This window comes from Ceratotherium simum, chromosome 6 (assembly GCF_057802395.1).
Source record: "Ceratotherium simum simum isolate JZ-2026a chromosome 6, ASM5780239v1, whole genome shotgun sequence".
Classification (NCBI taxonomy): Eukaryota; Metazoa; Chordata; class Mammalia; order Perissodactyla; family Rhinocerotidae; genus Ceratotherium; species Ceratotherium simum.
The window spans coordinates 63,752,021-63,776,156 of record NC_141905.1 but is presented as its reverse complement, the minus strand read 5'-3'; the positions used below and the strand labels follow the sequence as shown (position 1 = coordinate 63,776,156).

At 54.1% G+C, this 24,136-nt stretch overlaps 1 protein-coding gene across 4 annotated transcripts in view; it reads left to right on the top strand.

The window, feature by feature from the left end:
* SH3PXD2A (SH3 and PX domains 2A) overlaps nt 1-24,136 on the top strand; it is a 237,339-nt gene that overhangs the window by 154,011 nt on the left and 59,192 nt on the right. For 2 of the 4 annotated variants that reach the window (XM_087432546.1, XM_087432545.1), the window contains exon 7: nt 19,680-19,724. The exons of the other annotated variants lie outside the window; for them this stretch is intronic. In XM_087432546.1, coding sequence (XP_087288672.1) covers nt 19,680-19,724 — 45 coding nt within the window. The remainder of the gene's footprint in view (nt 1-19,679; nt 19,725-24,136) is intronic. 4 annotated transcript variants of the gene reach the window in all.

The window sequence follows — 24,136 nt, the reverse complement described above, 5'->3', positions numbered from 1 at the left end:
CCCGGCCCTTGCCCTCTGAGCTCTGGTACTCACCCCTTCTCCTTCTCCCACCGATCCCTTTCGCTCTCCCCGGGCTCTCCCCCGTGGGAATAGGGTGGGTGCACGGGGAGTGTGGGTGTCTCGTGAAGGGCCTGCCCCCGCACCCTTGGCAGGCGGATCCCCCCCCCTGCGGTGCCCACAGCTAGGCACTGCTGTTTCTTCGCCTTGCGTCTTTCCCGCGGTGTGGCGGTGCTGAAAGGGTTAATAGAGACGCAGGGTTTTCCCGATGCGAAGGTGAGATCCGGGACTGCAAGGGGGGGGTGTCTCACTCGAGAGACTGAGTTTTTTTAACGCCTGCAGCGCAGAGCTCCCTCTCCTCCCCCAACTCTGAGCGCGTTCTCTTTTGCTGCGGGGGTGGGGGCTCTGCGCGGTGGCCGCAGAGACAGGGATGGGAGGGGGCCGGCCCACCCTGGCATTGGCCTGATAGGTGCCAGGGCCCACCCGGAGTTTGCGAAGAGGGTGGAGACAGGGAGAGAGGCGGGAACAAGTCCTCGGACGCTGTGTGCTGGGCGCTGTCCGCCCGCCCGGGGTCAGAGAACGGTTCTCTGTGGGTGGCGGAGGCCGGCTCGGCACACGCCTGGGTGTGGGCGGGGTGTAGTTAATTGGGGGAGGGTGGTCGCTAGGAGTTAGGGCTGTGTGTGTACTGGGGTGGGGCGAGAGGGTGCGGACGGGAGTGATCTGTGTCGGCATGTGTGCAGCCCGTATTTATGGGGGTGGTGAGTTATGGGGGTCGGCAGCCATCCGGGGGGATCTGGCCCTTGGGAATGTGGGAAGCCTGTATAAACACGTGGCTCACGTGAATGGCGCCTGTGTGGAGGTATATGTGTCCAAGTGCCTTGGCCTGTGGATCAGTGGAGGTGTGTGTGCCCCTGTGTGGTGGATGGTGAGAGAATTGGGGTAGGTGTAATTGTATGGTGTGTTTCTGAGTATGGGTCTGTATGTTTTCTGTGTACAAGTGCTTGCTTATGTGTTTATGGGGAGGAGGAAAGTTGTGTCCTGGTGTATGTATTGAGAGGCATGTGTGTATGTGGGGTTGTGTGTGTCCGTGTGCGTCTTCATAGGTGTGTGCTCTGAGGGTGTGTTTACATGTTCAGGTGCATAGGTATTGCATTTGTGTGCCACTGTGTTGGGATGTATCTGGTTGTGGGTGGGAGTCAGTGTTCGTGTGTTTGTGTACCTGTCTGGGGCTGTGGGATGTGTGTGCACACGTGCGTGTCAGCTGGGCAGGGGTGTCTCAGGTGTGCGCACCCACTGGTGCGGAGGGCATTTCTTCCGTCAACAGGAGGGTGAGGCTGTATTTGGGACCTGAGGAACTGCAGCATCGCCTAAGCTGTCGCCTGCAGTCAGAGCCCCAGGTGGGAGAACTGGGAAGGGAGGGCAAACCTGGGATTGCGTTCTCTGGCAAGCCCCTCCCCAAGACACTTGCCCTGGGCCTCAGAGGTGTAGTTGAGCCTGGCCTCAGATTCTGGGTCTGTGTGACCTTAGGCAAGTTTCAAAACCTCTCTGCCTCAGTTTCCTCATTTTCTCTTTAAAACAAAGATGATAATAGTACCTACCTCATATGTAGAAGATTAAATAAGTTAATGTGGAATAGTCCCAGCACATAATCAGTACTATGGAAGTATCAGTGTATCATCAGAAGCATTATCATCATTCCACTCTGAAGCCATGGACCTGGGGTGAGACCCTTCTCTACTCTGGGCCTCAGTTTCCCCCCTGTAAAGTTGAGGGCTGGACCAGATAACCTCTCAGGTCTCCCCCACCCCTGTCTCTGAGGCTCAGGTTCTGTACTGCTTCCTAAGTAATGCAGGGCCCCACCCAGGGAAAGCCTCCCCCGTTTCCCCAGGCCAGGAAGAGGATGGATGGAGAAATTGAATTTACATTGGTGTGCTTATGATAATGGCCACTTAGTGTCGTGGTTCCAAGTGCCAGCTCTGGAGCCAGAAAGCAGGAGTAGAGAGCCTGGCTTTTCTCCTCTGAGACCTTGGGCAGGCTTCTTACCCTCTCTGTGCCTGTTCTTTCTTGTGTAAATTCGGGATAATATTCATACCTACCTTGTAATGGTTAGTTTTATGTGTCAGGTTGGCTGGGCTATGGTGCCCAGATATTTGGTCAAGCCTTGTTCTGGGTGTTTTTTGAATGAGATTGCCATTTAAATCAGTGGACTTTGAGTAAAACAGATGAGCTCCCAAAATGTGGGTTGGCCTCATCCCATCAGTTGAAGGCCTTCATAGAACAAAGACTGACCTCCGCTGAGCAAGAAGGAATTCTGCCTGCAGGACTTGAACTGCACCTCTTCCTCCAGTCTCCAGCCTGTCAGCCTCCCCCATCAGATTTTGGGCTCACCAAGCCCCTACAATCACATGAACCAGTTCCTTAAAATCAATGAATCAATCTCTCTATCTCTCATCCCGTTCTATTTTTCTGGAGAACTCTAATACACACTTCATATGGTTATAATGAAGATTAGATTAGACAAATGAATATATGTTAGCATGCTTAGAACACTGCCTGCAGCCTGGAAAGCTCTCGCAAAGTGCTAGCTACTATTATTATTTAATGAGCATCTGCTATGTGCTAGCAACTTTACATATGTTTCCTCATTTGCTGCTCGGAGCCATGTTTTGAGGTGGCTGGTGGGATTCCCATTTTAGAATGAGAAGCTCAGCCTCCAAGAGGGTGGCTGCCCACAGTCTGTGGCAAATTGAGGATTTGAGTCTGTGTTTAAGGCTTTACTCTGCTCGGTAATGCAGCTCATGAAGCTTCGCAGGATCACTCCAGCCAGGGACGTTTGCATGGAGGAAATGGGTGCTGTTCCCTGGTCGTCACTTGTCTCATGTTAGTCCCCAAAGCCCCAGCTCCTCCTTGGAGGATCTCTTGGATGGATCTCTTATTGAGCGCAGAGTCAATATTTGAAGCCAGGCCTGAGAAGGGGGGAGTCAACAGGAAGAAAGTTCTCAGGCAGCTTACAGCCTCATGAAGGAGGCAGGACCAGTGACTTTAAAACCCGGGAGGGAGTGTAGCCTCACATTTCTCTCTGCTCCTTCCCACATCTTCCCATCCTCCCATCCGCACTGTTGCTCAAGCCCAACATCTAGAAGTCATCCTTGACTCCTCCCTTTCTCTCACCTGCCAACCTGACCTCTGAATCCATCCACTTCTTCCCACCTCCACCATCACAGCCTCTTGGAAGCCCTCAGCTTCCTCCTCCGCCTGCCTGCTTCCACCCTTGCCCCTCCATGCTGTTCTCCACACCACAGCTAGAGGGAGCTCTTCAAAACGTGTCAAATCATGTGCTTTTCTGTTTAAATGCCCCCAAGGACTTCCCACCCACCCTCAATAAACTTCTTATCCTGGCTTACAGAGCCCTGTGTGCTTTGCCCCTGCCTGCCATCCTGCCCTGGCTCCTACCCTCTTCTGCCCCCACCACCCCACATTCCCACTCAGCACCCTCCGCTCAGCCACACCGGTCACCTTCCATTCCTTAAACACATCAAGCTCATTCTCTCTACATGGCCTTTGCACTTGCTGTTCCCTCAGCCTGGAATGCTGTTCCCTGATCTTTGACATGGCTGCCTCCTTAAGATTTCTGCTAAGTTTTCACTTCAGAGAGGCCGCCCCCATCCTCCACCTTCTAGCTGCCCCCTCAAATCACCCTACTTCTTCCCTGCACATCACTGAGCATGCTCTAATTATCTTGAGAGTTTTCTTGTTTATTATCTGTGCCCCATCACCTTGAGAGCAAAGCCCTTGGCTGCAGGGCTCACACCAGTGGCAGGGTCCCCTCTTGCCTGTTGAATGGGCAGGTGGATAGAAGAATGCAGGCGTGTGTGAATGAACACTGCAAGTCGGGAAACAGAGATTCCTGTGGCCTCAAATCAGGACGTTATCTGGGGAGTGGAGGGGTTTTTCTGGTTGGGGGCAGAGAGGGGGCTTTGGTCATCAAGAGACAGCACTTGCGCAGAGGCGGGGGAGCAGGACTGAGCGTGCAGTCAGGGTTCAACTACAGAAAGAACCAGTAGGAGCTATGTATTAAGATTCTTGCAAGGAATTGGCTGACGCGATTGTTGGGGCTGGCTGGGCAAGTCAGAAATCCAAGAGCAGGCTGGGGTTGCAGTCCACAGGTGAAATTTCTTCTTCCATGAAGCCTTGGCTCTGTCCTTCAGGCTTTTCAGCTGATTGAGGCAGGCCCCTCAGAGTGTCTAGGATAATCTCACTGCAAGTCAACTAATCATGGACTTTATCACATCTGCAAAATACCTTCCCCAGCATCACCTAGATCAGTGTGGTGTCGAATACCTGGGGACATAGCGTAGCCAAGTTGACGCATAAACTGACAGTCACACTTGTAAAATGGAGTAGTCGTCCGAGCAGCGACCTGCAGGAAGGTGCAGAGGGTCCAAGGAGATGATGCACTTTGTGCAGAGGGGTTTGTGCCGAGCCTGGCAGTAGGAAGGGTCTGTTGCTGTTAGCTGCGACTGGCCTCCCCAAGGTGAGCACTGCTCCAGCAGCCCAGAGGGGCTGTAGCAGGCTCCCCAGAGCAGGGGCTTCTCTTCAGACCTGGGAAGATGGAATGGTGCTGTCGCAGTTCTAGGAGGCTGCCCTTCTCCAGCGCCCGCGGCTCGGGAGTTCTGAGTTGCACCACCAGGGGGCGGAGGCAGCCACGGATCCTGCAGGATCATCCTGGCCCTGGGATTGTTGCCAGGCAGAGGGATGACGCTCCATCCCACCCGGCGCCCTGTGACGTGCTGCAGCTCGTTTGTTTAAATGTAAATGAGGTTGCTCAAGAGTGTTGCAAGTTTGTTCTTTTGGGCAAGTGTTGATGTTCCTCATGAGATACTGTTTATATTTTTCCTTGGAAAATTGATGAGCTCAGCCTGGCTTCCATTTTAGTGGTCATAAAACCTGCCTTATTCTATGGAGTTAATGAGATCAGCGTTACTGTAGTTTCATTGCCAAGATGCATGTTGCTTGGAGTTAAGAGTTTAGGTTTTGGCGTCAGAGAGACAGGATTTGAACCCCGGTTCTCCCATGTGTTTGCTCTGTGACAGGCATGTTATTTAACCTCTGACTTTCATGCCTCTGTATGGAAAATGGGGGTAAAGAGAGTGGCTGCCTCAGTTCAATGTAAGGATTGAATTAGCAGAGGGCCTGGCACGTAGCAAGCTCCCAATAATAGTAGCTGCATTTTGTCATTGTAATTATTGATAGAGTCTGAAAGGAGAGGAGAAGTTGGTCTTACCTTTGGTTTGAGAGTAAAAAGACCCACTTAAAGTGTTGATTTCCATTCTTTGAGCCCTGGGCCTGGCCCCAGAAGAGACGAGACCTAGACTTGGCCATGGCGGAATATTCTGTAGAGTTAAGACCACGGACTATGGAGCCAGAATACCTCGTTCATGTCTCGGCTCTGCGGTCTTGGGCAAGTCCTTAACTTCCCTGTGCCTCAGTTTCCTCATCTGTGAAATGGGGGTGATGACAGCACTTCAGCAGGTTGTTTGAGGCTTGAGTACAAGTTAATACATATGCAGTGTTAACTCCAGCACTGTGCCTGGTGCCGTATACACTCACTAAGGGTTAAGCTAGTTCTATTCTGAATAGGACTATAGCTGTCCTGCTCTCACGCGTAAGAGACCACTGGCTTTGGCATTTGTCCTCCAGGAGCGACTCCTCAGTCAGATGGGGGAAGGCGGAGTATGCACCATCACATAATTGTCAGTAAGCCTCACAACAACCCGGCAGGTAGTCTTGTCCCCACTTTGTAGACCAAGAAAGGTAGACTTGCCCAAGGTCGCCTAGCCAGGTAGGCACAGGATTCAAATCTGGTCCTTCTGATCCAAACCTCTTTCCATTGAAGTCTGTTCCTTCCTGAGCCAAGGCCCAAGGGATCCACAGGTGACCAGAACTGGGGCTCTGAAGACCTCTAGCAGGAGGTTCCATAGACTGGGAGGGGGTTCTCTTGGGACAGGCCGCCTCCCTTGAGGTTTCTAGAGGGAACCCACTGGTCACAAGTGATTCTTCATTGGGTAGAGGGTCCCTTTGCAGTATATGACTAATATCCCCTTCGTTTCTCTTTGTATGAGTTTGGTTTTTGATAAAGTGGATCTGCTTAAAGCAAAACCCGCCCAGAAGTACTGGCCACTGTAAAAGTTAGTCTACCCTCCTCCTTTTATAGATGAAGCAGCTAGGAGAGGGGCTGCTGCCTGCCCAAGGTGAGGGGTGGGCAGAACCTGGTTTCCTGCTCATCACACTCCCACCAAGCCCTGGAAGGAGGTGGAGGTGTGAGGAGGGCTATCGTGAAGCAGAGAGAGCAGGTCTGTAAGGCCTCTGGTGCCCGTCTTCCCCCAAGATGAATGCTCCGATAGGACATAGAGCAGAGCTGGGCTCTCTTGGCCCCAGGCCTGCCCTGCTCACCAGCCACAGGGGGACAGGGACAGAGACAAAGCACATGGCAGCAGCCTTCACTCCGCTCTAGAGTGCAGGGTTCCTGAGGCTTTCATTTCTCTCCCTGGCCCCATGGAGCTCACAGCTCAACTGAGAAAGCAAGATCTTATGAGGGCTTCATAAATGAACACAAGGCAGGATGGGTTGTGATCCACAAGCTGTGGGTGTCAAGTAGAAGGGGGGTGGGGCTAGCCAAGATGGGAGAGGCTGGAGATGTGTCTGGGAGGATGGAAGAGATTGAGATGAGCAGAGGGCTGGGCAGGTGTCCTTGGTGGGAGGGCCGGGCATGAGCGAGGACTTGGAGGCTGGAATGAGTTTGAGAAATTTGAGGGAAGGAGAGGTGTCCAGCCTAACAGGAGTGAAGAGAAAGCCGGGGAGGGGGATGGCAGGAGATGAGTCTGGAAAGGAAGCCGTGGAGAGTGTGTCCGCAAGGCTCTTCAAAGCAATTTCCAAGGCTTTCTGTCTGCCCAAGCCTCCTATCCTCAGAGGGAAAGCCCCAGGCTGCTCAGCGAACATGGCCGAGATGTTCCTGGCACCCTCCAACGGCCTGTTCCAGAGCACACATGTCTCGTGAAGGCATCGCCTTCTGGCGCATCTCACCCAGGCTGGTGTTTGTGAACAATTTTTATTTTCGTGGCTCTGGGTCCTCAGCCTCTGTCACTCCTGGAGTTCAAAGCTAACTAATTACAAATGAAAGGGGGCTGATTGATTTGGCAGCTCTGCAGCCAGCCATGTGGCAGTGATGTGATGGAGAAAGTGAATGTGCTGCTCATGTATGCGGCTGTGCCACAACTCTCCCACCAGAGACAGTGTGGCCCCACTGCCCTACTGGCCTGGACACATGAAGCAGGGACGGGGGAGGGGAGGGTCCCCAAATCCTGGAATCAGGCATCTCACTCCCAACTAGCTGATAGTCTTGATTCGCTCGGCCCTGCTTGCTTAACTTCTCTCTGCTTCCTCGCTCCTATCACCCAGCTTCTCCTGCTGGGAAAATAGAAAGGTGGTCTGGAAGGGAACAGCATGTGCAAAGGCCGGAGGGGTGCTTCAGAATCCTGAGGCTGCTTACTGAAGCACAGGTTCCCTGGCCCTACCCAGACCTACTGAATCAGCATCTCTGGAGGTGGCACCCAGGAATTGGCATTATTGACAGGCTCCCCAGGGATTCTGAGATGAAGCCAGGGTTGAATTTGGGGTGGGTCATCCATGTGGGTTGATGGCGGTGTTCAAGGTAGACAGGCAGTGAGGTGGGGGAAGGATTGGAGTCCCCATGATGGACTCCTACTAAATGGGGCTGCTCCTGGAAGATGCATTCAGTTGTCGCCCAAGTTGGAGGCTGGGCAAACGTGGGACAGGGAGACCAGTCAGAGGACAGGATTCTAAGTCTCTTATCGCTGAAACCCTGGCCCAGCATTCGCAGCCTGGGAGAATGGCTATCTAAGGGGCCTGCCCAGCCGCTGACCTCCCTTCTGGCCTCCTTAGGAGGCAGTGACGAGACTCCAGCTGCCTTGTAGTTCCACAGGGTTTTCTTCTTGGGGGAGGAAATGCCCACATTGTGGTCCAGCAAAGAAATGCTTCCCACTGTGGCCTTCAGCCAGAAAAGAGCTTGTTCTTCACTTCGGCTTTTTGGTTTATAGACATGTGACAGAAGAGGAAACATTTCCAGTAATGACGAAGCCAGTGGAAAAACAAAGATCTGGGGGAAATGTGCATTACTTATTGTTTTAGCACCTTTTTCTGATCTAAAGTTACTTTGTTTAGAAACAGAAATGTGGCGTGTGTAACTTAGTTGTCTCGTGGTATGATTGGTCGGTTTTGAAATGTGAAGGCAAAGAAAAATTTTCCAAAGTTTCAGTAAAACTTAGAAGTTTGCAGGGAAAAAAGTGTTTTTTTCCCCAACTCTTTATGCTTTGCCCCCTGGATCTTGTCATTGCTGCGTGTGACCCAAACAGCTGGTACAAAGATGTATTTTGTTCCTGTTAGAGCTGGAGTCTTGTACCAAGAAAACTGGGCCGTGTCACAAAGTCCCCTCCCTTCCCTGTGTTCAGAAGGAAGAGCCGCCACCTCTTTATGATCTTCTGGCTAATGGGGGCCTGTTGTCGGAGAAGCCCCTGCAGGTGTCTGGGGGCTGCCTTTCTCCGTTCTCCAGGATCTCCTCAGCTCAGCCCTGGACCACCTTAGGTTCCCCAAGTGTTGGATCAGGGTCAGGGTTGGGTGCATAACTGTTCCTGGCAGGAGGGCGAGGTCCTCGTGAAGCTGTGATCACAGGCTCGTGACAAGAGACCAAACTAAGACTGTCTTTGTATGTTGGCAGCGGCCCCCCGGGGAAACCTTGCAAACATGCAGACATTAATGCTCCTCGTCCCAGATCTTTCAGGGTGGGACAAGTCCTTCTCCTGGTCTGCCGGCCCGCTGCCGTACACCGTCCCTCCCTGGAGCCTAGTGGCTCCGAGAGCCCTCCATCAGTTCTCATTTGCGTTTGATCGCAGGGTTCTGATTGAGAGGGCCCTTCCCCCAGCTTCTTCATGACCTCGGTTGCTCTCTCTGCTCTTAGCCCACAGCTCAGTCGACACTGGTGGCAGCTCTCCGGGGGGAGGGGGACCCCTTGAGGGCCGAATTGATGGGCAGCAAGTTTCTGAATGGACGCTGGTACTAGACTTCCCTTGTAGGACTAGACAGCTCCTGCCAGACCTGCAGCTGCCTCACTGGCCATGGCTGTCTGGTAGATTGGTCCAGTGACCATCCAAGGACCTCCTCCTGCCAGGCCCTGCAGCAGAAGCCAAGGGACACCGAGATGGATCCGATGAGGTCGTTGTCCTCAGGACCCTCAGTGGGTCCGGGAGGTAGGAAATTAAGCAGCAGTGATGATACGGTGGGGGTGGGACAGAGTGAGAGGCAGCCTCAGGGGAGGCGCACAGCCCAGCCCGGGGTGCGGAGCAAGGCTTTCCACTCCTGGTCACTGAGGCTTTTTGATGAGTCAGCCGGGAGGAGAGGGAGAGCAGCCTACAGAGGACGCCTGCTCAGTCTCAGCATTAGCTGTCTGAGTGGGCCACGTCTTCTCTGCTGGGCTGAGGCACAGAGTCCCTCCTGGGTGCTGTTTCAGAGAGACTGTTGCAGATGGCCACTTGTTTGCTCAAGTTCTTGAAGCTTAAAAAGTTCTAACTGTAAAATTAATACATGTGCCTGGGTTGGAGAGAGCTTGTCCCAAAAGCTGCCTCTGACCCTTTCCTTATCGTTAGGAGGACTCTGGCTTCCAGAGGGCTCCTGGGGGACACATGCCTGTGCAAGGAGGGCATGAATCCTGACTTCTACTCCAGGGCCTGGCGCTGGGAGGTGCTTGTTAAATATCTGAGTAACAGGCTGGTCCATTAGGAGAGAAATCTCCAGGCAGTGGTCTCCCCAGTGGCTGATGGTTGACCAGAACTGACAGGACAGAGAAAGAGCAGCCCTTTCGCAGGTGAAGACCAGGGGGACCCACACTTGTGCAGTGAGCCAGGCCAGGGCCTTCTGAGCACTGGTCTCCTTCCTGGCTTCTCCCCAGGGTGGAAGCTCAGCATTAGCCAGAAACCCTCTGCTGTGGTGCCAAAGGGTTAACTCCGTGCTCCCCGGAGAGCTCACACACTCCTGACCCTGACCCTCCAGGCCCTCCCAGCTGTGGCTTTCTGGGCATAGCTCGGTCACATGAGAGCCAGATGTGGGGATTTCCCAGGCAGTGATGTATGTGTGTGTGTGTGCTCACATACACACACACAGACCCACACTGCTCTGTTTACGTGGCATCTGAGAGCTCAGGGGATTGGTCCAGACCCGCGCAGAGCAGGGGAGGGATGGGGAGAGGAGAGGCCCAGGGGCTCCGGCACACATCACGGGGGCTCCTCCAAGCGCTGCTGAGCCCTGCTCCCACCAGGCGTTGTAGATAAGCCAGTTGTTCTTGCTCAGACTCCCATTTCCTGCAACATCCATCTTGCCATAGACCATATTGGTTATGGATAAGTTTTTTTAAAAAATCTCTTTGAAGAGTTTTACAGCAGATGCTGGAAGCCAGCAGCCTTCCAGAGGTCTTCTGCCGGGCTTGGGGACCTGCCCGTGAGCCACTCTGCCCGGCACAAGCTAGGCTCAGGGTCTTTCCCTGCCTGAGAGGACCTGTGTGTGGCTCCAGAGGCAAAACCTGGACTAGACAGAGTGCAGGGCTGTGGGTGCCAAGAAGGCCCTGGGGCAGTGGGGTGAGCCAGGCTTCAGTTTCCCCAAGAAACCCTTCGGACTGAGCGCAATGGGTGTGCATCCTTCCCTCAGCCACTGAGGATTTATTGGGCACCACCTACTGTGCTCAGGGGGCTGTGAGGATGATGACAGGGTTAAGACCCTGAAGGGTCAGATCTGATTGGAGAGACTCATAACAGATTTTGAGTTAGCACCTACTGTGTGCCAGACACTTGCTAAGATTACAGAACCAACCCAACATTCTGGAGCCAGTTGACACTGTCAGCGAACAATACAGATATCCTGCCTAGGGCAAGATAACGGAGGTCGGCAACCCTTGACGAGTGGGTGAGCCGCAACCTCAGTTCAGGAGTGAACTCTGTCCCTACCCTCTGCCCCCTCATTGCCACCCCCTTCCTGCTCCAGTCAATGGCAGTGTCCAGCCAGATGTCAGCGGCAGCATTCGAGCCCTGCCCCAGAGGCGGGCTCCAGTTACAGATTCAAGGCCTTCCGGCTCAGCCCTGCTGCATCTCCTACCCGGACCACCCGCCCAGGGCCCAGCCTGCTGTGCCTGGCCCCAGCCTGCCATCCAGTCGGGCCTGCCTTGTGGAGTGAGGGTGCACTTGAGTGGTAGCCCCAGCAGTGCCAGGCAGGTGGATGAGGGAACCACACTGACTCCCCCAAACCTACCTGACTCTTGACGCAGACAGGAACGCCTGGGAAAGTGTCTGGTCGTAAATATTTGTGCCCCGTCTCCGAAGCTTGGAGACAGACGGTGGGGAATGAGTTGGTCATGGCCAGGGGCCCCCAGCTGTGCACGTGGTAGATGCTCATTAAATAGTTGGTGGTTGATTCATTGATAATCTGATAGCAAGAGTCCAGCCTGGAGAAAACAAAACATTCTGCTTCTTGTCGTCCTGGGATGGGAATGTCGGTCCTGGGTCCATTGCTGTTGACTCCATCATTCACTCCTGCTCTTGTGGAGACTGAGCCAGGGAGGGAGATGGGCTGGGAAGCTGGGGGGGCTGGAGACCCAGCGGCTGCTCACTTTATCCTGCTTCACTGGCCCCTGTTTCTGCTGAGATACCGGCTTTGGGTGGGGGAGCTGGTGGGTGGGGGTATTGGAGGGGGGATATCCCAGTAAGTGGGGGAGGACCACCAAGGCAGACCACCCCAGGGAGGGGAGTGGCTGGGATCCCGGAACTCTGAACAGTGTTGAGTTTGTCTCTTCTCTACACACCAACGCCCCGGCATGGGAAGAGGTGAGAACCTGAGAACTGAGGAGGAGGCTGCGACCCAAGGGGCTGCTGTAGGATCAGGCAGCAGCTGTGAGAACAGAGGCTCAGAACCCCACCGACCTCCCCACCCAGCACCCCTCTGTCCGCCCTCAGTGCCTCTGACTAACCACAGCTCCTGTCCTTAACCAGGAAGCTTTGGGTCTTTTCAGCAGGGTGGAAGGAGAGTGGTGGACCTGCCCGCCACTCCCTGCCGGGGCAGCCCCCTCTGGGCAGCTGCAGTGCTCCCGGGGGCATCCTGGCCCTCTCCGCCCACACCCACGTGGGCTGGGCTGTCTCTGCTGGCCCCAGCCGTGGCCTAGGTGGGCGCCCTTAGACTTGGTCCCTAAGGGGCCATGGAATGGCTCCAGCCTCAGCCCCCTACCCCACCCCACTCCCCACCTGAGCAGGGGAACTGATTGTTCTCTGACTGCATAGCTCAGCGGCCAGCAGGTCAGCAGAGCATTCCTGCCCCGGGTTGGGCTGCCCCCACTTGGACCCTGGATTCTCGGAAAGGCAGCTCCTGGGGAAGGAGGCAGGCCCCTTCTTACTGAGAGCAAAATAAATAGGAATATGGCTGCATTCACAAAGAGAAGCTCAGAAGAAATAAATGAGCCTCCCTTGGCCAAGGGCAAGGGAGGATCCAGAGAACGAAGTCCCCTTTTTAGGCCCTTTTGTTCCCACTTCCTGGCCAGCATGCCTGGGCTCAAGTCTGGCCCATCACTTCCTCGCTGTGGGGCCTTGGGAAGAACCAGAACTTTCCTGAGCCTCACTTTCTGCATCTGTGAGATACAGATTGTCGTAAGGATTAAATTAGATGGTGCTCATGAGATGTTTAGCACAGTGGCAAGCATGAGTGTTAAGAAAGTGGGAGCTGGTGTAACTGTTCTAGCCCCAGCCCTCCACTCACTTTCTGTGTGTTCTTAGGCCAATTTCTTCCCTTCTCTGGTCTTGAGTCCCCACATGCTCCTTCCAGCCTTTGGGGTACCACCAAGAAGCCAGAGATGTTGGGGGGAGGGGACCTGGGACAAACAATAGCCTGTCTTCCCATTTAGGATTTGCCTTCTGTCTTTAAGATGATATCCATCAGAAATTCAGCCATCCTGAGTTTCTTCTGGAGTACTTCTATTTATTTAGCTCAGAATTCTGTGGCCCAGAACCCGCAGGCCTTGGGCAGGACCAGATACATAATTTACAGGGCTTCTTGTTCATAAATTATTAAAGATTTCCAATGGGGGGCAGAAGAGCGTTACACCAAGTGCAGGGCCCTTCTAAGCGTGGAGCCCTGAGCAGCTGCCCTGATCACACCCACCTGAAGCCAGCCCTGCCGTGGAGGCTGTGAGTGCAGGAGGCAGGGCCAGGGGTCTGAGCTGCTACTGTAGCAGCATTAACCCCTCACCTGTCCAGTCCAAGGGCATGATTTTTTTCATGCCACAGGTATTTACGACAAGCCGGAGGCTGCTGCTAACCCTGGAGCAAGCTGCACAGAGTTGCCCACGTGAGCAGCAGTTCACGCCCCTCACAGCGGTACCCTTCCACACTTCTGTCCGTGTGACTTTCGGTTGGAAGTCATGTTGGGACTATTGCTTGTCCTCTGTCTTAGCCATCTTAACCCATGCCATGCTTTTCCCAGATGGCATTCATTGTCACTCTCACTGTTTTGCCTCTCTTTCTGCTGCTCTGAGATGAGGACCTATTTCAGGCCCCCCTAAAGTGAATATATCCTGTAAGCCAACCTCCTTCTTTGTAAAGGAACTACTTCTTTGTGAAGGACTGTTAGCCCTGTAGGGCTGCTGTAAAGATTTGAGCTACTTTGTGCCTGTGACAGTACAGCGCCTGCAACAAGATGTATGCTCTACTCATGGAAAAGGAGCTCCTTCTTTTTTTTTTTTTTAAAGGTTTTATTTATTTATTTTTACCCCAAAGCCCCAGTACATAGTTGTCTGTCATAGCTGCACATCCTTCTAGTTGCTGTATGTGGGACGCGGCCTCAGCATGGCTGGAGGAGTGGTGCCTCAGTGCGCACCCGGGATCCGAACCCGGGCCGCCGGCAGCGGAGCGCACGCACTTAACCGCTAAGCCACGGGGCCGGCCCAAAAGGAGCTCCTTCTATGACTGCTATTAAATAACAGGGCTAGCAGCTGTTAGGTCCTAATTAGTTGATGCCTGAAAGCAATGGCTGAGTTTCCTGGTGGCCTAGTCAAAAAAGCAAGGAAACATGGGGAGTCTATAGGAAACCTAGGAAATCTAGCCCTGTGCAAAGTTTAGTTGTACAAAAGGAGAGAAAAGACTAGAATACAGCAGATATTTAGAAACCAGTTCAAGGCTGCAGTGAGGTAACAACAATAGAATTCCCAGAGAGGGAGAGGTCTTGACTGCTCCAGTGTGCTGAGATATCGAAGAACGGAAAGACATGCAGAAGATGGGGGGGTGTGCATTCCATTCAGGGCCCCTGGCAGGGTCCCTGCATCTCCTCCCCTCCCAGGAGCCCAGGGCGGGGGCTGTGTAAGCCGATAAGGCGGGTGACCCTGCCCTGGTCCCCGTGAGCCCTTGGTTTGCTTTCGTTCTCCGAGGACTTTGTGCTGTTGGATGTTCTCGCTCCTGTCTCTCCCACCTGGGCTTGCAGCCCACTCTGGATTTATTAGTTTGCATGGGTGGGACTTGCTTTACACCAGGGAAGGATTCCTGGAAACATGGTTTGAGACTAGATTTGGGTAAACTGAACCCAATTCTCACTGCTCTGGAGTTATGCAAGGCTAAAAGAGAGTTTATTACGAACCAATAAGAGTCCCTTTCCTAACGTAAGTCTATCCAGGTGTGTTTTTTGTGGTACTTGGTGTATTTGTGTTTGGGGGAACTTTCTTAAAGGCAGGGGCAGCTGGAGTATTGTTCTTTGATTTCTCATCATCACCTGGACCTGATAAGAATCAGGGTCGGCATCTCAGTGTCCTCAGGTCACAGTGTTTGGCCAGGACCTGCAGGTACCTGGTTTTCTCTGAGCCTGGAATCTTGCTGTTCTTGCAAGCCAGGAGGAATGGCGGGGCAGGGACGTGAGTGCTGTGGGATGGCCAAGGGAGGGACCCTGTCTCCTTGCCTCCTGTCTCCCAGGCACACACTGCTTTAGTCACCAGCTTTGTCCCTATTACCCGCTCCCCTTCTGTGTCCCAGAGGCCTAATTCCTACCCCTCCAAAACCTCCCACAGGCATTAGGCCATTTCACTTTTAAAACAACCCTATAGGGCCAGCCTGGTGGTGTAGTGGTTAAGTTCACGCGTGCCACTTCAGCGGCCTGGGGTTCGCAGGTTCGAATCCCAGGCGTGGACTGACGCTCTGCTTGTCAAGCCATGATGTGGCGGTGTCCCATATAAAGTAGAGGAATATGGGCGTGGATGTTAGCTCAAGGCCAATCTTCCTCACCAAAAGTGAAAAATGAAAAAATAAAAAAACAAACAGGGGCCGGCACCGTGGCTTAGTGGTTAAGTACGCGCGCTTCACTACTGGCGGCTGGGGTTGGGATCCCGGGCGCGCACCGACGCACCACTTCTCTACCCATGCTGAGTCCGAGTTCCACATACAGAAACTAGAAGGATGTGAAGCTATCACATACAACTATCTACTGGGGCTTTGGGGAAAAAATTAAAAAAAAAAAACTTTAAAAAACCAACAAACAAAAAAAACCAACCCTATGAAAAAGACAAGGTAGGTATTTTTAGCCCCATTTTACAGAAGTAAAAAGAGGCTCAGAGATTTGCTAAATGCCCCAGAATCGGTGAGCTAAGTGGCAGAGTAAGCAGAAGAGACAAGATTTAAAAAAAATTCTTGCCTCAGTTCTCTGCCGTCTATGCGTCCTGAATTGTTTGCTTTTTTCACTTGAGTTTCCATTTACTGAGTGCACACTCAAGTAGTTTTCCCTGGAAAGGCAGTCTGTTTCTCTGGAAAGATTTGTTTCAGCTGTGGTGCACTTGTGTTTGGAGACTAGCAGGTTTCTTCTGGAAGAGTTCACGTACCTTGGAGATCAGTAGGCCTAAATGCTTAATTTTACAGATGTGAGCATTGAGGCCTAGAGAAGTTAAGTCACTTCCCCAAGGTCACACAGCTAGTTCTCAGCAAAACGAGTTGTGCAGATTCCTAGTCTGGGACCCTTCGCTTTCCACCAGGCCCTGTGACCCTGCTCTGTAAGGCCCTTAGTTCTGTCCCCAGAGGAGAGGGAGGTAGAGACAGCAGGGAGGGGCAGGAAGCAGTTGGTTTGTGTCGGTCACAGCTGCTCATTTGGCTGTGCCTGCCTCTCGCTCCTTCACCCCGTCTCTCTGCCTCTCCGTTTTCCCAGCCCTGAGCCAGCAGCCTCGTCTGCCTCCTGGCCGGAGGGCCGGGGTTCTGAGCCAGGGCTCCCCTCTGTTCATTGTAATGAGGCAGAGGCAGGGGTCGGTCCTTCCCACCCTGGGAGAGGGCTTGCTTGGTGGGTTGGAGAGAAGGCACTCCAAAGGGGGGAGTTTGGGATGGGAGCAGCGAAACTGGATTAATTCTGCGGATCCAGGGGCCTGAGAAATAAATCGTGCTTTAAAAAGACTTTTATTTTAAAAAGACAGGCTCGTTTCTGGTCCACTTCCCGTTTTCCTTTGGAGAGAGAAGGGAAGACCTGCTTATGGGGGGTGAAGGGGGCCGGCATGAGCTTGGGTTGTTCCACGCGCAGTGGTGGGGGCTCAGTTTCCAGAGGCTGAGGGATCTTTTCCTGTCCACTCCCCACTGCCTGCCCAAATGCCCAAACCCCAAGGTCCTGGAAGGGCCTCACAGCCTTCAAGATGATTCTTGAAAAAAATCATCCAAGCAGCAAAGACTTTGTGAGCATTTAGTGTAGGTGGGCCGGGGGTCCCCACTTTTCTCTCCTAGGGTTTTGGAGCATCTCCCCCTGATGACAAGAGCAGCTCACCCTCCCTGATAGCCCTCATCTTCTAGCATAGGGGTTGGCAAACCTCTGCTCACAGGCCAAGTTTGGCCCACCACATGGTTTTGTAAATAAAGTTTTATTGGCACACTGCCCACTCATTCTTCTACCAATTGTTGGGGGCTGCTGTTGAGCTACACCAGTAGAGGTGAGTAGTCTCAACAGAGACCTCATGGCCCACAAAGCCTAAATATTGACTCTATGGCCCTTTATAGAAAAAGTTTGCCGACCCTTGTTCTAGCAGAATAAGTCTTCTTGGGTTCTCCAGGCACAGGTGAAATAATTCCCTTTGGCTCACTGAAGGAGCTTAGCATTTCCCAAAAAGGCTCCTTCTGAAGAACCCCAAAAGAAACCAAAAAGGAAGGTGTACAAAGTAACCAAGTCAGCAGAGATGGAGAGAGGTGTGGGTAACCTCATAGCTGGGTCAGCACAGGGCTGTGTGGGGCCAGATGGGGCTGGGATGGGCCTGGCCCTAGGCCTGCCCGGGGGGTTAGGATGGCCTTGCCAAGGGGCAGCCCACTTCGCCACATCTGGGGTACAGCGATAGGAAGTTATAGCCCCCAAAAGATGTGGCACCAGGCGATGAAGCCTCATATTCTGAACTCAGACCCACTCGGCCACACCAGCTTAAAGCCTCAGGGGCCGGGGTGTATCCACCTTGTCTCAGCCCCACCAGGGCTGGAAAGCAGGGCCACAGCACTCCTGCTGCCCAGGGAGGTGTCGGGCTGCTAGGCCCAGGGAGAGGCTCTGGCCACAGATTTGTCTCTGGGTGCAGTCCCCCGGAGTCCCTCTGCCCCCAGTTTCAGCTGGAGTGGTGTCTGGGGGTGTGTACGGGGAGGGATTTCTAACCAGGTGCCAGCATTTTCTTGGTGCATCCAGTATCAAACACTGTCCGGTTCTCTCCTTGCAGCTCTAGGAGTGTGGTTTTCCTGGGGCCCCCAGAGCTGATTGAACCAAGCTCATGGTAAATGTTGCCAATGGTGGCTAACTATCATTGAGCACTGACTATATACTGGGGCACTCATTGCATATTACCTTATTTAATCCCCACAGCAACCTAGAAGGTAAGCGTATCAGTTCATCTCCATTTTTACAGGTGAGGGAACAGGTCTGGAGAGGTTAAGTAACTTCCTCAAAGGGATAGAGCTTGGATTTGAATCCAGTCAGACTCTTGAGGCCTCACTAAACCTCCCCACCAGAGCTCTGTTCTGTTGGTTTACAGTGAGAGCTGGAAGGACCAGGCTTCCCAGTCCTACATGGCAAGCCGACCTGCAGCTGGAAGGTGGCTTGCTGAGTGAGGGAGAGTTAGCTGCTTCAAATGGTGAGCGGTGTCAAACTGATTGCCTGAGGTCTCTGAGGTCTGTGTCCCCACAAGAGGTGGACACTGTACTAGCTGTGTGACCTTGGGCAAGTTACTTAACCTCTCTGGTTCATTTTCCCCATCTGCAAAGTGGAAGGAGTATCTTATCATTATAGGATTATTGTGAAACGCAAATGAGTTACCATATGTAAGTGTTCAGCATGATACTTAGTGTACGGTAAATGCTGTATAAACATTTGCTGCTGTTAGGATTATTGTTGCTATCTGGCATTGGGTCAGGCAGCTCTCCTGGCCAGCGCTGGGTGCACAGTGCGAGGGTTTGCCTCGCACACCTACATCTCAGCGTTTCCTTCTCGTTGTCTCCGCTGCAGCCAGCACTGTGGTCCTTTGGAGGCGACAAGCAGCAGCAGAGAAAGCACCAGCCGGGATGTTCTCAGACCTGGTTCCATTTGTGGCTCTGCTGCTCTGTGCTCATGGGAACTTGGGCCAGTTACTTTCCCTGTCTGAACTCAGAATCTTCCCTTGTAAAATGGGGTAAAAATGCATGCCCAGTTAAGGGATCGTCATGGGGAGTGAATGCGCCAGTGTACACTGTGGGTACTGTCGGTGCTCCTCACATGTTGACCCACTGATGCTCTAAAAATGTCCCCACTGTTGATGAGCCTAAGAGCTTTCTACCTCATTATAATGTTACCGTATCACGTCTCATAATTGTATGTTCTTTTAGGTGATTTGACTTCGCTCCTTCCTCTTAGCAGGAGGACAGTTTTTAACCTCACTTCATAGATGCGGAAACTGAGGCCCAGATCAGACACGACTGTCTGAGCCTGGAAGAGAGCCCTCATCTCTTTTGGTCACTAAAGGTCCCCATCCTTCTGGGCTGGAGTTGGGGGGTGAGACTCTCTAAAGTGAGGCTTCCTTCTATTCTGCTGGGCCTGTCTTCCTCAGGGGGTGGGGCGGGGGCGAGGGCTGGACAACACATTCGGGCCCAATGGTGGGTCTGGGCTCTCCGACCCTCGTGTTTGAGGTTCCAGGTCCAGGCTGCTGAGCCTGCTGGCCTGTGAGGATCCTTGGAGCCACCGGGCCCTATGAGGCTAGCCACCCACATGGCCAGAGAGAAAGATCCAGGCTTCTCCAGGATAGTGATAACCCATGGGCCCTCTTCCAGGCAGGATTGTGTAGGATTCTCTGTGCTACAGAGGATTCCTGCGTTTCGCCAGACACCTCATTATCCCGGTCCCAGCCGGCTGTGTCCCAGCGCCTCTGTAATCACGCCGGCCCACGCCCAGCAGCCAGACCAGGGCCAGGAAATCACTCCCCTCCCCTCCCCCGCCTTCCGCTGCCGGCCCAACGCGGCGCCTGCAGCCACTCCACTCGCCGGGTGGACCTCCTGCCTGCCTAACGGTTCTCTCTCCTCCTCTGATTCTCCTCTCGTGCTGCTGCTTGCTCTCGGGGGACTCGGAAGTGTGGCTCTCCAGCTGGACTGAGTCTCCCAAGAAGGACGTGACAGGTACTGCCTGTGTGCATGTGAGTGCCTGTGAGGGAACATGTGTGTCCCAAGCATGCATGTGTGGGAGCCAGTGCCGCCGGCTGCTGTCCGCACGCTTCCCTGTGACGTGTAGCAGCTCTCTGTCAGCATTCGGGTGTCTCCTCAGCCCTCTCCTGCCCTTCCACTGGCTGTACCCTCTGCTTTCCTTTTAACCCTTTTTAGGTCTGAGATCCAGCCTTGGAGCCCTTTGATGGGTGATGACCACGTGGCACAGTGTGTGAGCAAATGCACTCAGGACCTGGAGTATGTGGGTTTCAATCCCAACTCTGCCACGTCCTGGCTATGCCGCTTTGGGCGGGTTGCGTAACTTCTCTGAGCGGATGCAGTGCCACCTCACAGGAGCCTGGCACACAGAAAGTGCTCAGGTGATGATGAGGCTCCCATCATCTTCAGCATTAACCCAAGTGGCCATCCTGTGAGATGGGCCCGCCAGAGGTGATGAATATCGCATCAGGCAGTTAAACTGAGGCAGAGAGCTGAAGTCCCTGACACCGGGCCTGGAGCCCTGTGACAGAGATCACAGCCCCCACGCAGGGATCCAGGGCTGGGAGCTGCCTCTGGCTTCAGGCCTTTCCAGGCTTTGGGCTGCCTGGCCTGGGATGGGGCCTGTGGGGCCTCAGGGACTTGGGCCTGTGTCTGGGCAGAGCTAGACCAGGGGTCAGGAGCTTGTCTTTGTCTTACTGGACAATGGCAGAAAACCTGGCCAGCAGGGTTCTCCGCTGCTTGAAGGAGATGGTGGCAGGCAGAGGGGCGGGATCTCCGGAAGGGTCCTCCATCTCTGAGAGTGTTCCCTGACCCCCTTTTCCCAGCCCAAACTTGCAAGCAGAGGTTCAGGCTCAGGGGTTGGGGGACCAGACAGAGGGGTCAGGGGTCAGAGGGGGGCTGGGCTAGCCCCAGGGGTCAGAGCCTGAGGCTCAGCCCCCCCACACACAGCTGTGGGCAGGGAGGGGACGTAGACCTCCTGAGAGGGGCCAGAGAAGGCAGCAGGCAGCAGGACTCATTGCGATCATCCTGGTGTTGCCTGTGACGAGGGCCTGGGCCTGAGCCAGTCCCTGGGCTCCTGTCCCTCTCTTCCCTCTCCACAAGCCGGAGAGCCAGAGCCTGCTTGGCCCACAGCAGTACATTTTATTCACCAGACGTATAGCCTGGCTGCCCGAGGCCTGTGGAGAAGCCGGCAGGCCGAGGCCTGGGAGGAACCAGTTGTGAGGTACTAGAGGGACTTTGGTAGGATGCCCAGGGTTTGGGAGGGTCGTGGAGAGCATGGGGAGCCTGGGGCCAGGGCCACCGCAGGGCTTGGCTTCTCAGGATGAGCCCAGCTGTTTGGAGTGAAAAGCTGAGGGGAGGTGGTGTGGGACTGAGAAACCAGCCAGACTTGGAGGGCCAGGGCTGGAGACCTGGGCAAGTCGCCAGCTCTCTCTGGGCCTTGGTTTCCCCATCTGGAATACTGGAGACTTCGATGAGACAGGAAACTCAGAGGTAAGGGGCTGACGCTGGAGATCCTTATAGATAAGGGTCCTCAGCTGCGTAACCTGGTCTCCACCCCAGGGTGGGCCCAGGGGTCTCTGATCTGGCTCTCCAGCTGGCAAGTGCCCACTGCCTGCCAGGAGGTGGGGTCTGAGAGAGAGAGGTGCGTTGCAGGAACACAGCTGCGGCTGCCCTTCTCCTGGTGCCTGTGGCCCTTGCCCTGAGCCGCCTGCTGGTGGTGAGGCTCAGAGGAACCTAAACGCCCCCTGCTCCTCCCCAAATCTCCCATTTCCTGTTTGCTTCATAAACGCCGTCTGTAGTTTACATAGGGCATTAACCCTGTCACCTCATACCATGCTCAGAACCACCCAGTGAGGTAGGTACTGTTGTTGTTCCTGGTTACAGATGAGGAAGCTAAAGCTCAGAGGGGTTGTGTCCTCCCCAGGGCCACAGGGCTAGTAAGGGCACTCAGACTCTCTGACTCCAATTTTCTGCTTTTGCATCATGAATCTCGGGCAATTATTGTGTCCAGTGCCCTGTCCTCTGGTGCCAGTCCTGGTGTCTACTCTCATCAGAGAGACTCTTGTCTAAAGCACATGGTCTAGGTGGGAAGCAGGGCCCCATAAAAAATCCAGTACTCGACCAGAGCAAGCGCTGCGGCTGCAGCGATCAGGTGACTCCTGGAGGGGCAGAGATGGCAGAATTGGGATTGGTAGAAGGGAAGGCATTCCAGGCCGGGGGAACAGCTAAAGCAAAGGCTTGGAAGTAAGAACCTGCATGGAACAGTGTGGCTGGCACATAGTGGGTGCTCAATACACGTGTGTTGAATCATGAATGTTGCCTGGAACAGAGGGGCTGTGTGTCAGGGAACTTGGGGAGCTCAGATTGTCAAGAAAGACTATTTTCGCCTTTATTCTATAAGCAACAGGGACCCATTGAAAGTGTTGGAGCCGGGGACTGCCTTGGCAAAAGCCTCGTTTAGAAGTGTAAGCTGGCAGCCAGGATCAGGGTCCATCCAGGTGGTAGTTGGAGGGATGCAGTGGGAGGCAAGGGTGGGGCAGGGCTCCAGGGAGCTGCCGGAGCCCCAGCAGATCCAGCCAGGGGCTCTAGTAAGGCACAAGGGCCCACCCCTGGATGAGAGTCTGATGAAGTCCCCTTCCAACCTGGGAGGGGCTCTGCTCTCTGGAAGAGGTACACCCCTTCTCCATGCCTCTGCCAAACCCTTCCCCTCTGAAGACAGGAGGCTCCCTCCACTGCCCCTCCCCCTCCCTTGGGCCCACTCCTTCAGCCCCCAATTTTCCAGGCCTTGGCTGGGAGGGGATCCAGAGTAGCCTCTGTGGGATGACATCACCCACCGGCCCGCCTGCTGAGTGGTTTCTCATCTGGATACCTGCTCCCAGCTCACGCCCGCCCGGGCAGCCCCAGGCAGGCAACACCCTAAGAGGCAGATGCCAGAGAGAGCGAGCTGGGAGCCTGCGTGTGCTGGGGGAGGGGAGGGGAGCCAGGAGGACAGTGTCTGTCTGTGTGTCCATCTATCCCGTCCCACAGCCTCTGGAGTAGCCTCCAAGAAGTGCTGCCACCTGTCTTCTGTGCTCTAGAATGCCTGGAGAACTTTTTCTTAACTTTTCTACCTGTGTCGCAGAGTGTCAGTCTGCAGAAAGCTCAGGCCAATTTTCCAAGGAGCTGGGGGCGGGGGTATGTGGATTTTTCCCCTCTTTGAAATCTTGCCTCAGATTTCCTTGGCTTAGATCAAAATGAACGGATGTCTCTCCACTCCCAGCACCCCACTTGTCCTCTCTAGAAGCTTCTGGCCACAAACCCATCGCTCCTTGCTCCTCTGTGCATCTGTTTCCCCATCTCCCCTTTCTCCCTCCCAGAGTTGAGTTGTCTAGTTTTCCCAGATTTCAGAGGTGAGGCCCTGCCTGGTTTATCTGTATTGGCTCCAAACAAACCATTAAATCACTCTGTTCGTCTGCCTGCCTGTTCATTCATTTCGTCCATTCATTTCATAAACACTCACTGAGTTCCTGCCACCTAATGGGCACTGTGATCTGGTCAACGGATGTAGCAAGAGTCAACAGGAACCCACACTCAGTCTCGGGGGGATAGGATGAGGCAGGGTCCCTCCTTGGAAACCGGGGACAAGTGGCTCTCTGTAGGTCGTGTACAGTGCAGAAGTTCAGAACACAAGCAACAGGGTCAGGTGGGCTTGGGTTCAGTCCCAGCCGTGTGACCTTAGGAAAATTACTTACCCTCATGAGTCTCAGTCTGCCTGTGTGTAAAATGGGTACATAACAGGACCTACCGCACAGGGTTGTCATGAGGATCAAACGAGACAGCAGGATGATGTGGTCGGGCACTTGGCACAGTGCTGACCGCGAGTGAGCCCTAACGAGGACTCGCTGTTGCTTTTCGGTATAATCTGAGTGCTCTCAGGATTTGCAAGCTCTCTAACCTGCTGGGGAACCCCTCTCTTCTGTTTGTATCGAGTTTTCCTTTCGCACAAATTGGAAAGGGAGCCCCTGTATCCCACAGGGAGGGGCTGGCCCTTTTTGTGCTGGGTGCACTTAAGAAGTGCTCTTGGCCACAGAGGCACTGATGTCCCCCAGGGGCACAGTAGGAGGTAGTCTCTGTCAGCGCTGTGCCCAGTGCGGCCTCTGTCCGGCTGGCAGAGCAGGCGCAGAAGCTGGCCCCATCCAAGTGCAGGGCTGGGCTGGCCCTGCTGCCCAGCTGTTGGTTGCATTTCTGCCTGAAATACAATCCTGGCTTTGGAGGGGCTGCCTGGGGCTGTGCTTGTATGTATCCATGTGGCAGCGTCCCTTCTGGGTCTCCAGAGGGCTGAGCTGGGGCTGTGGGGCCCACACCTCATGGCAAACTGCCAGGGGCAGGGGATTTCTTTCCCCTCCTTT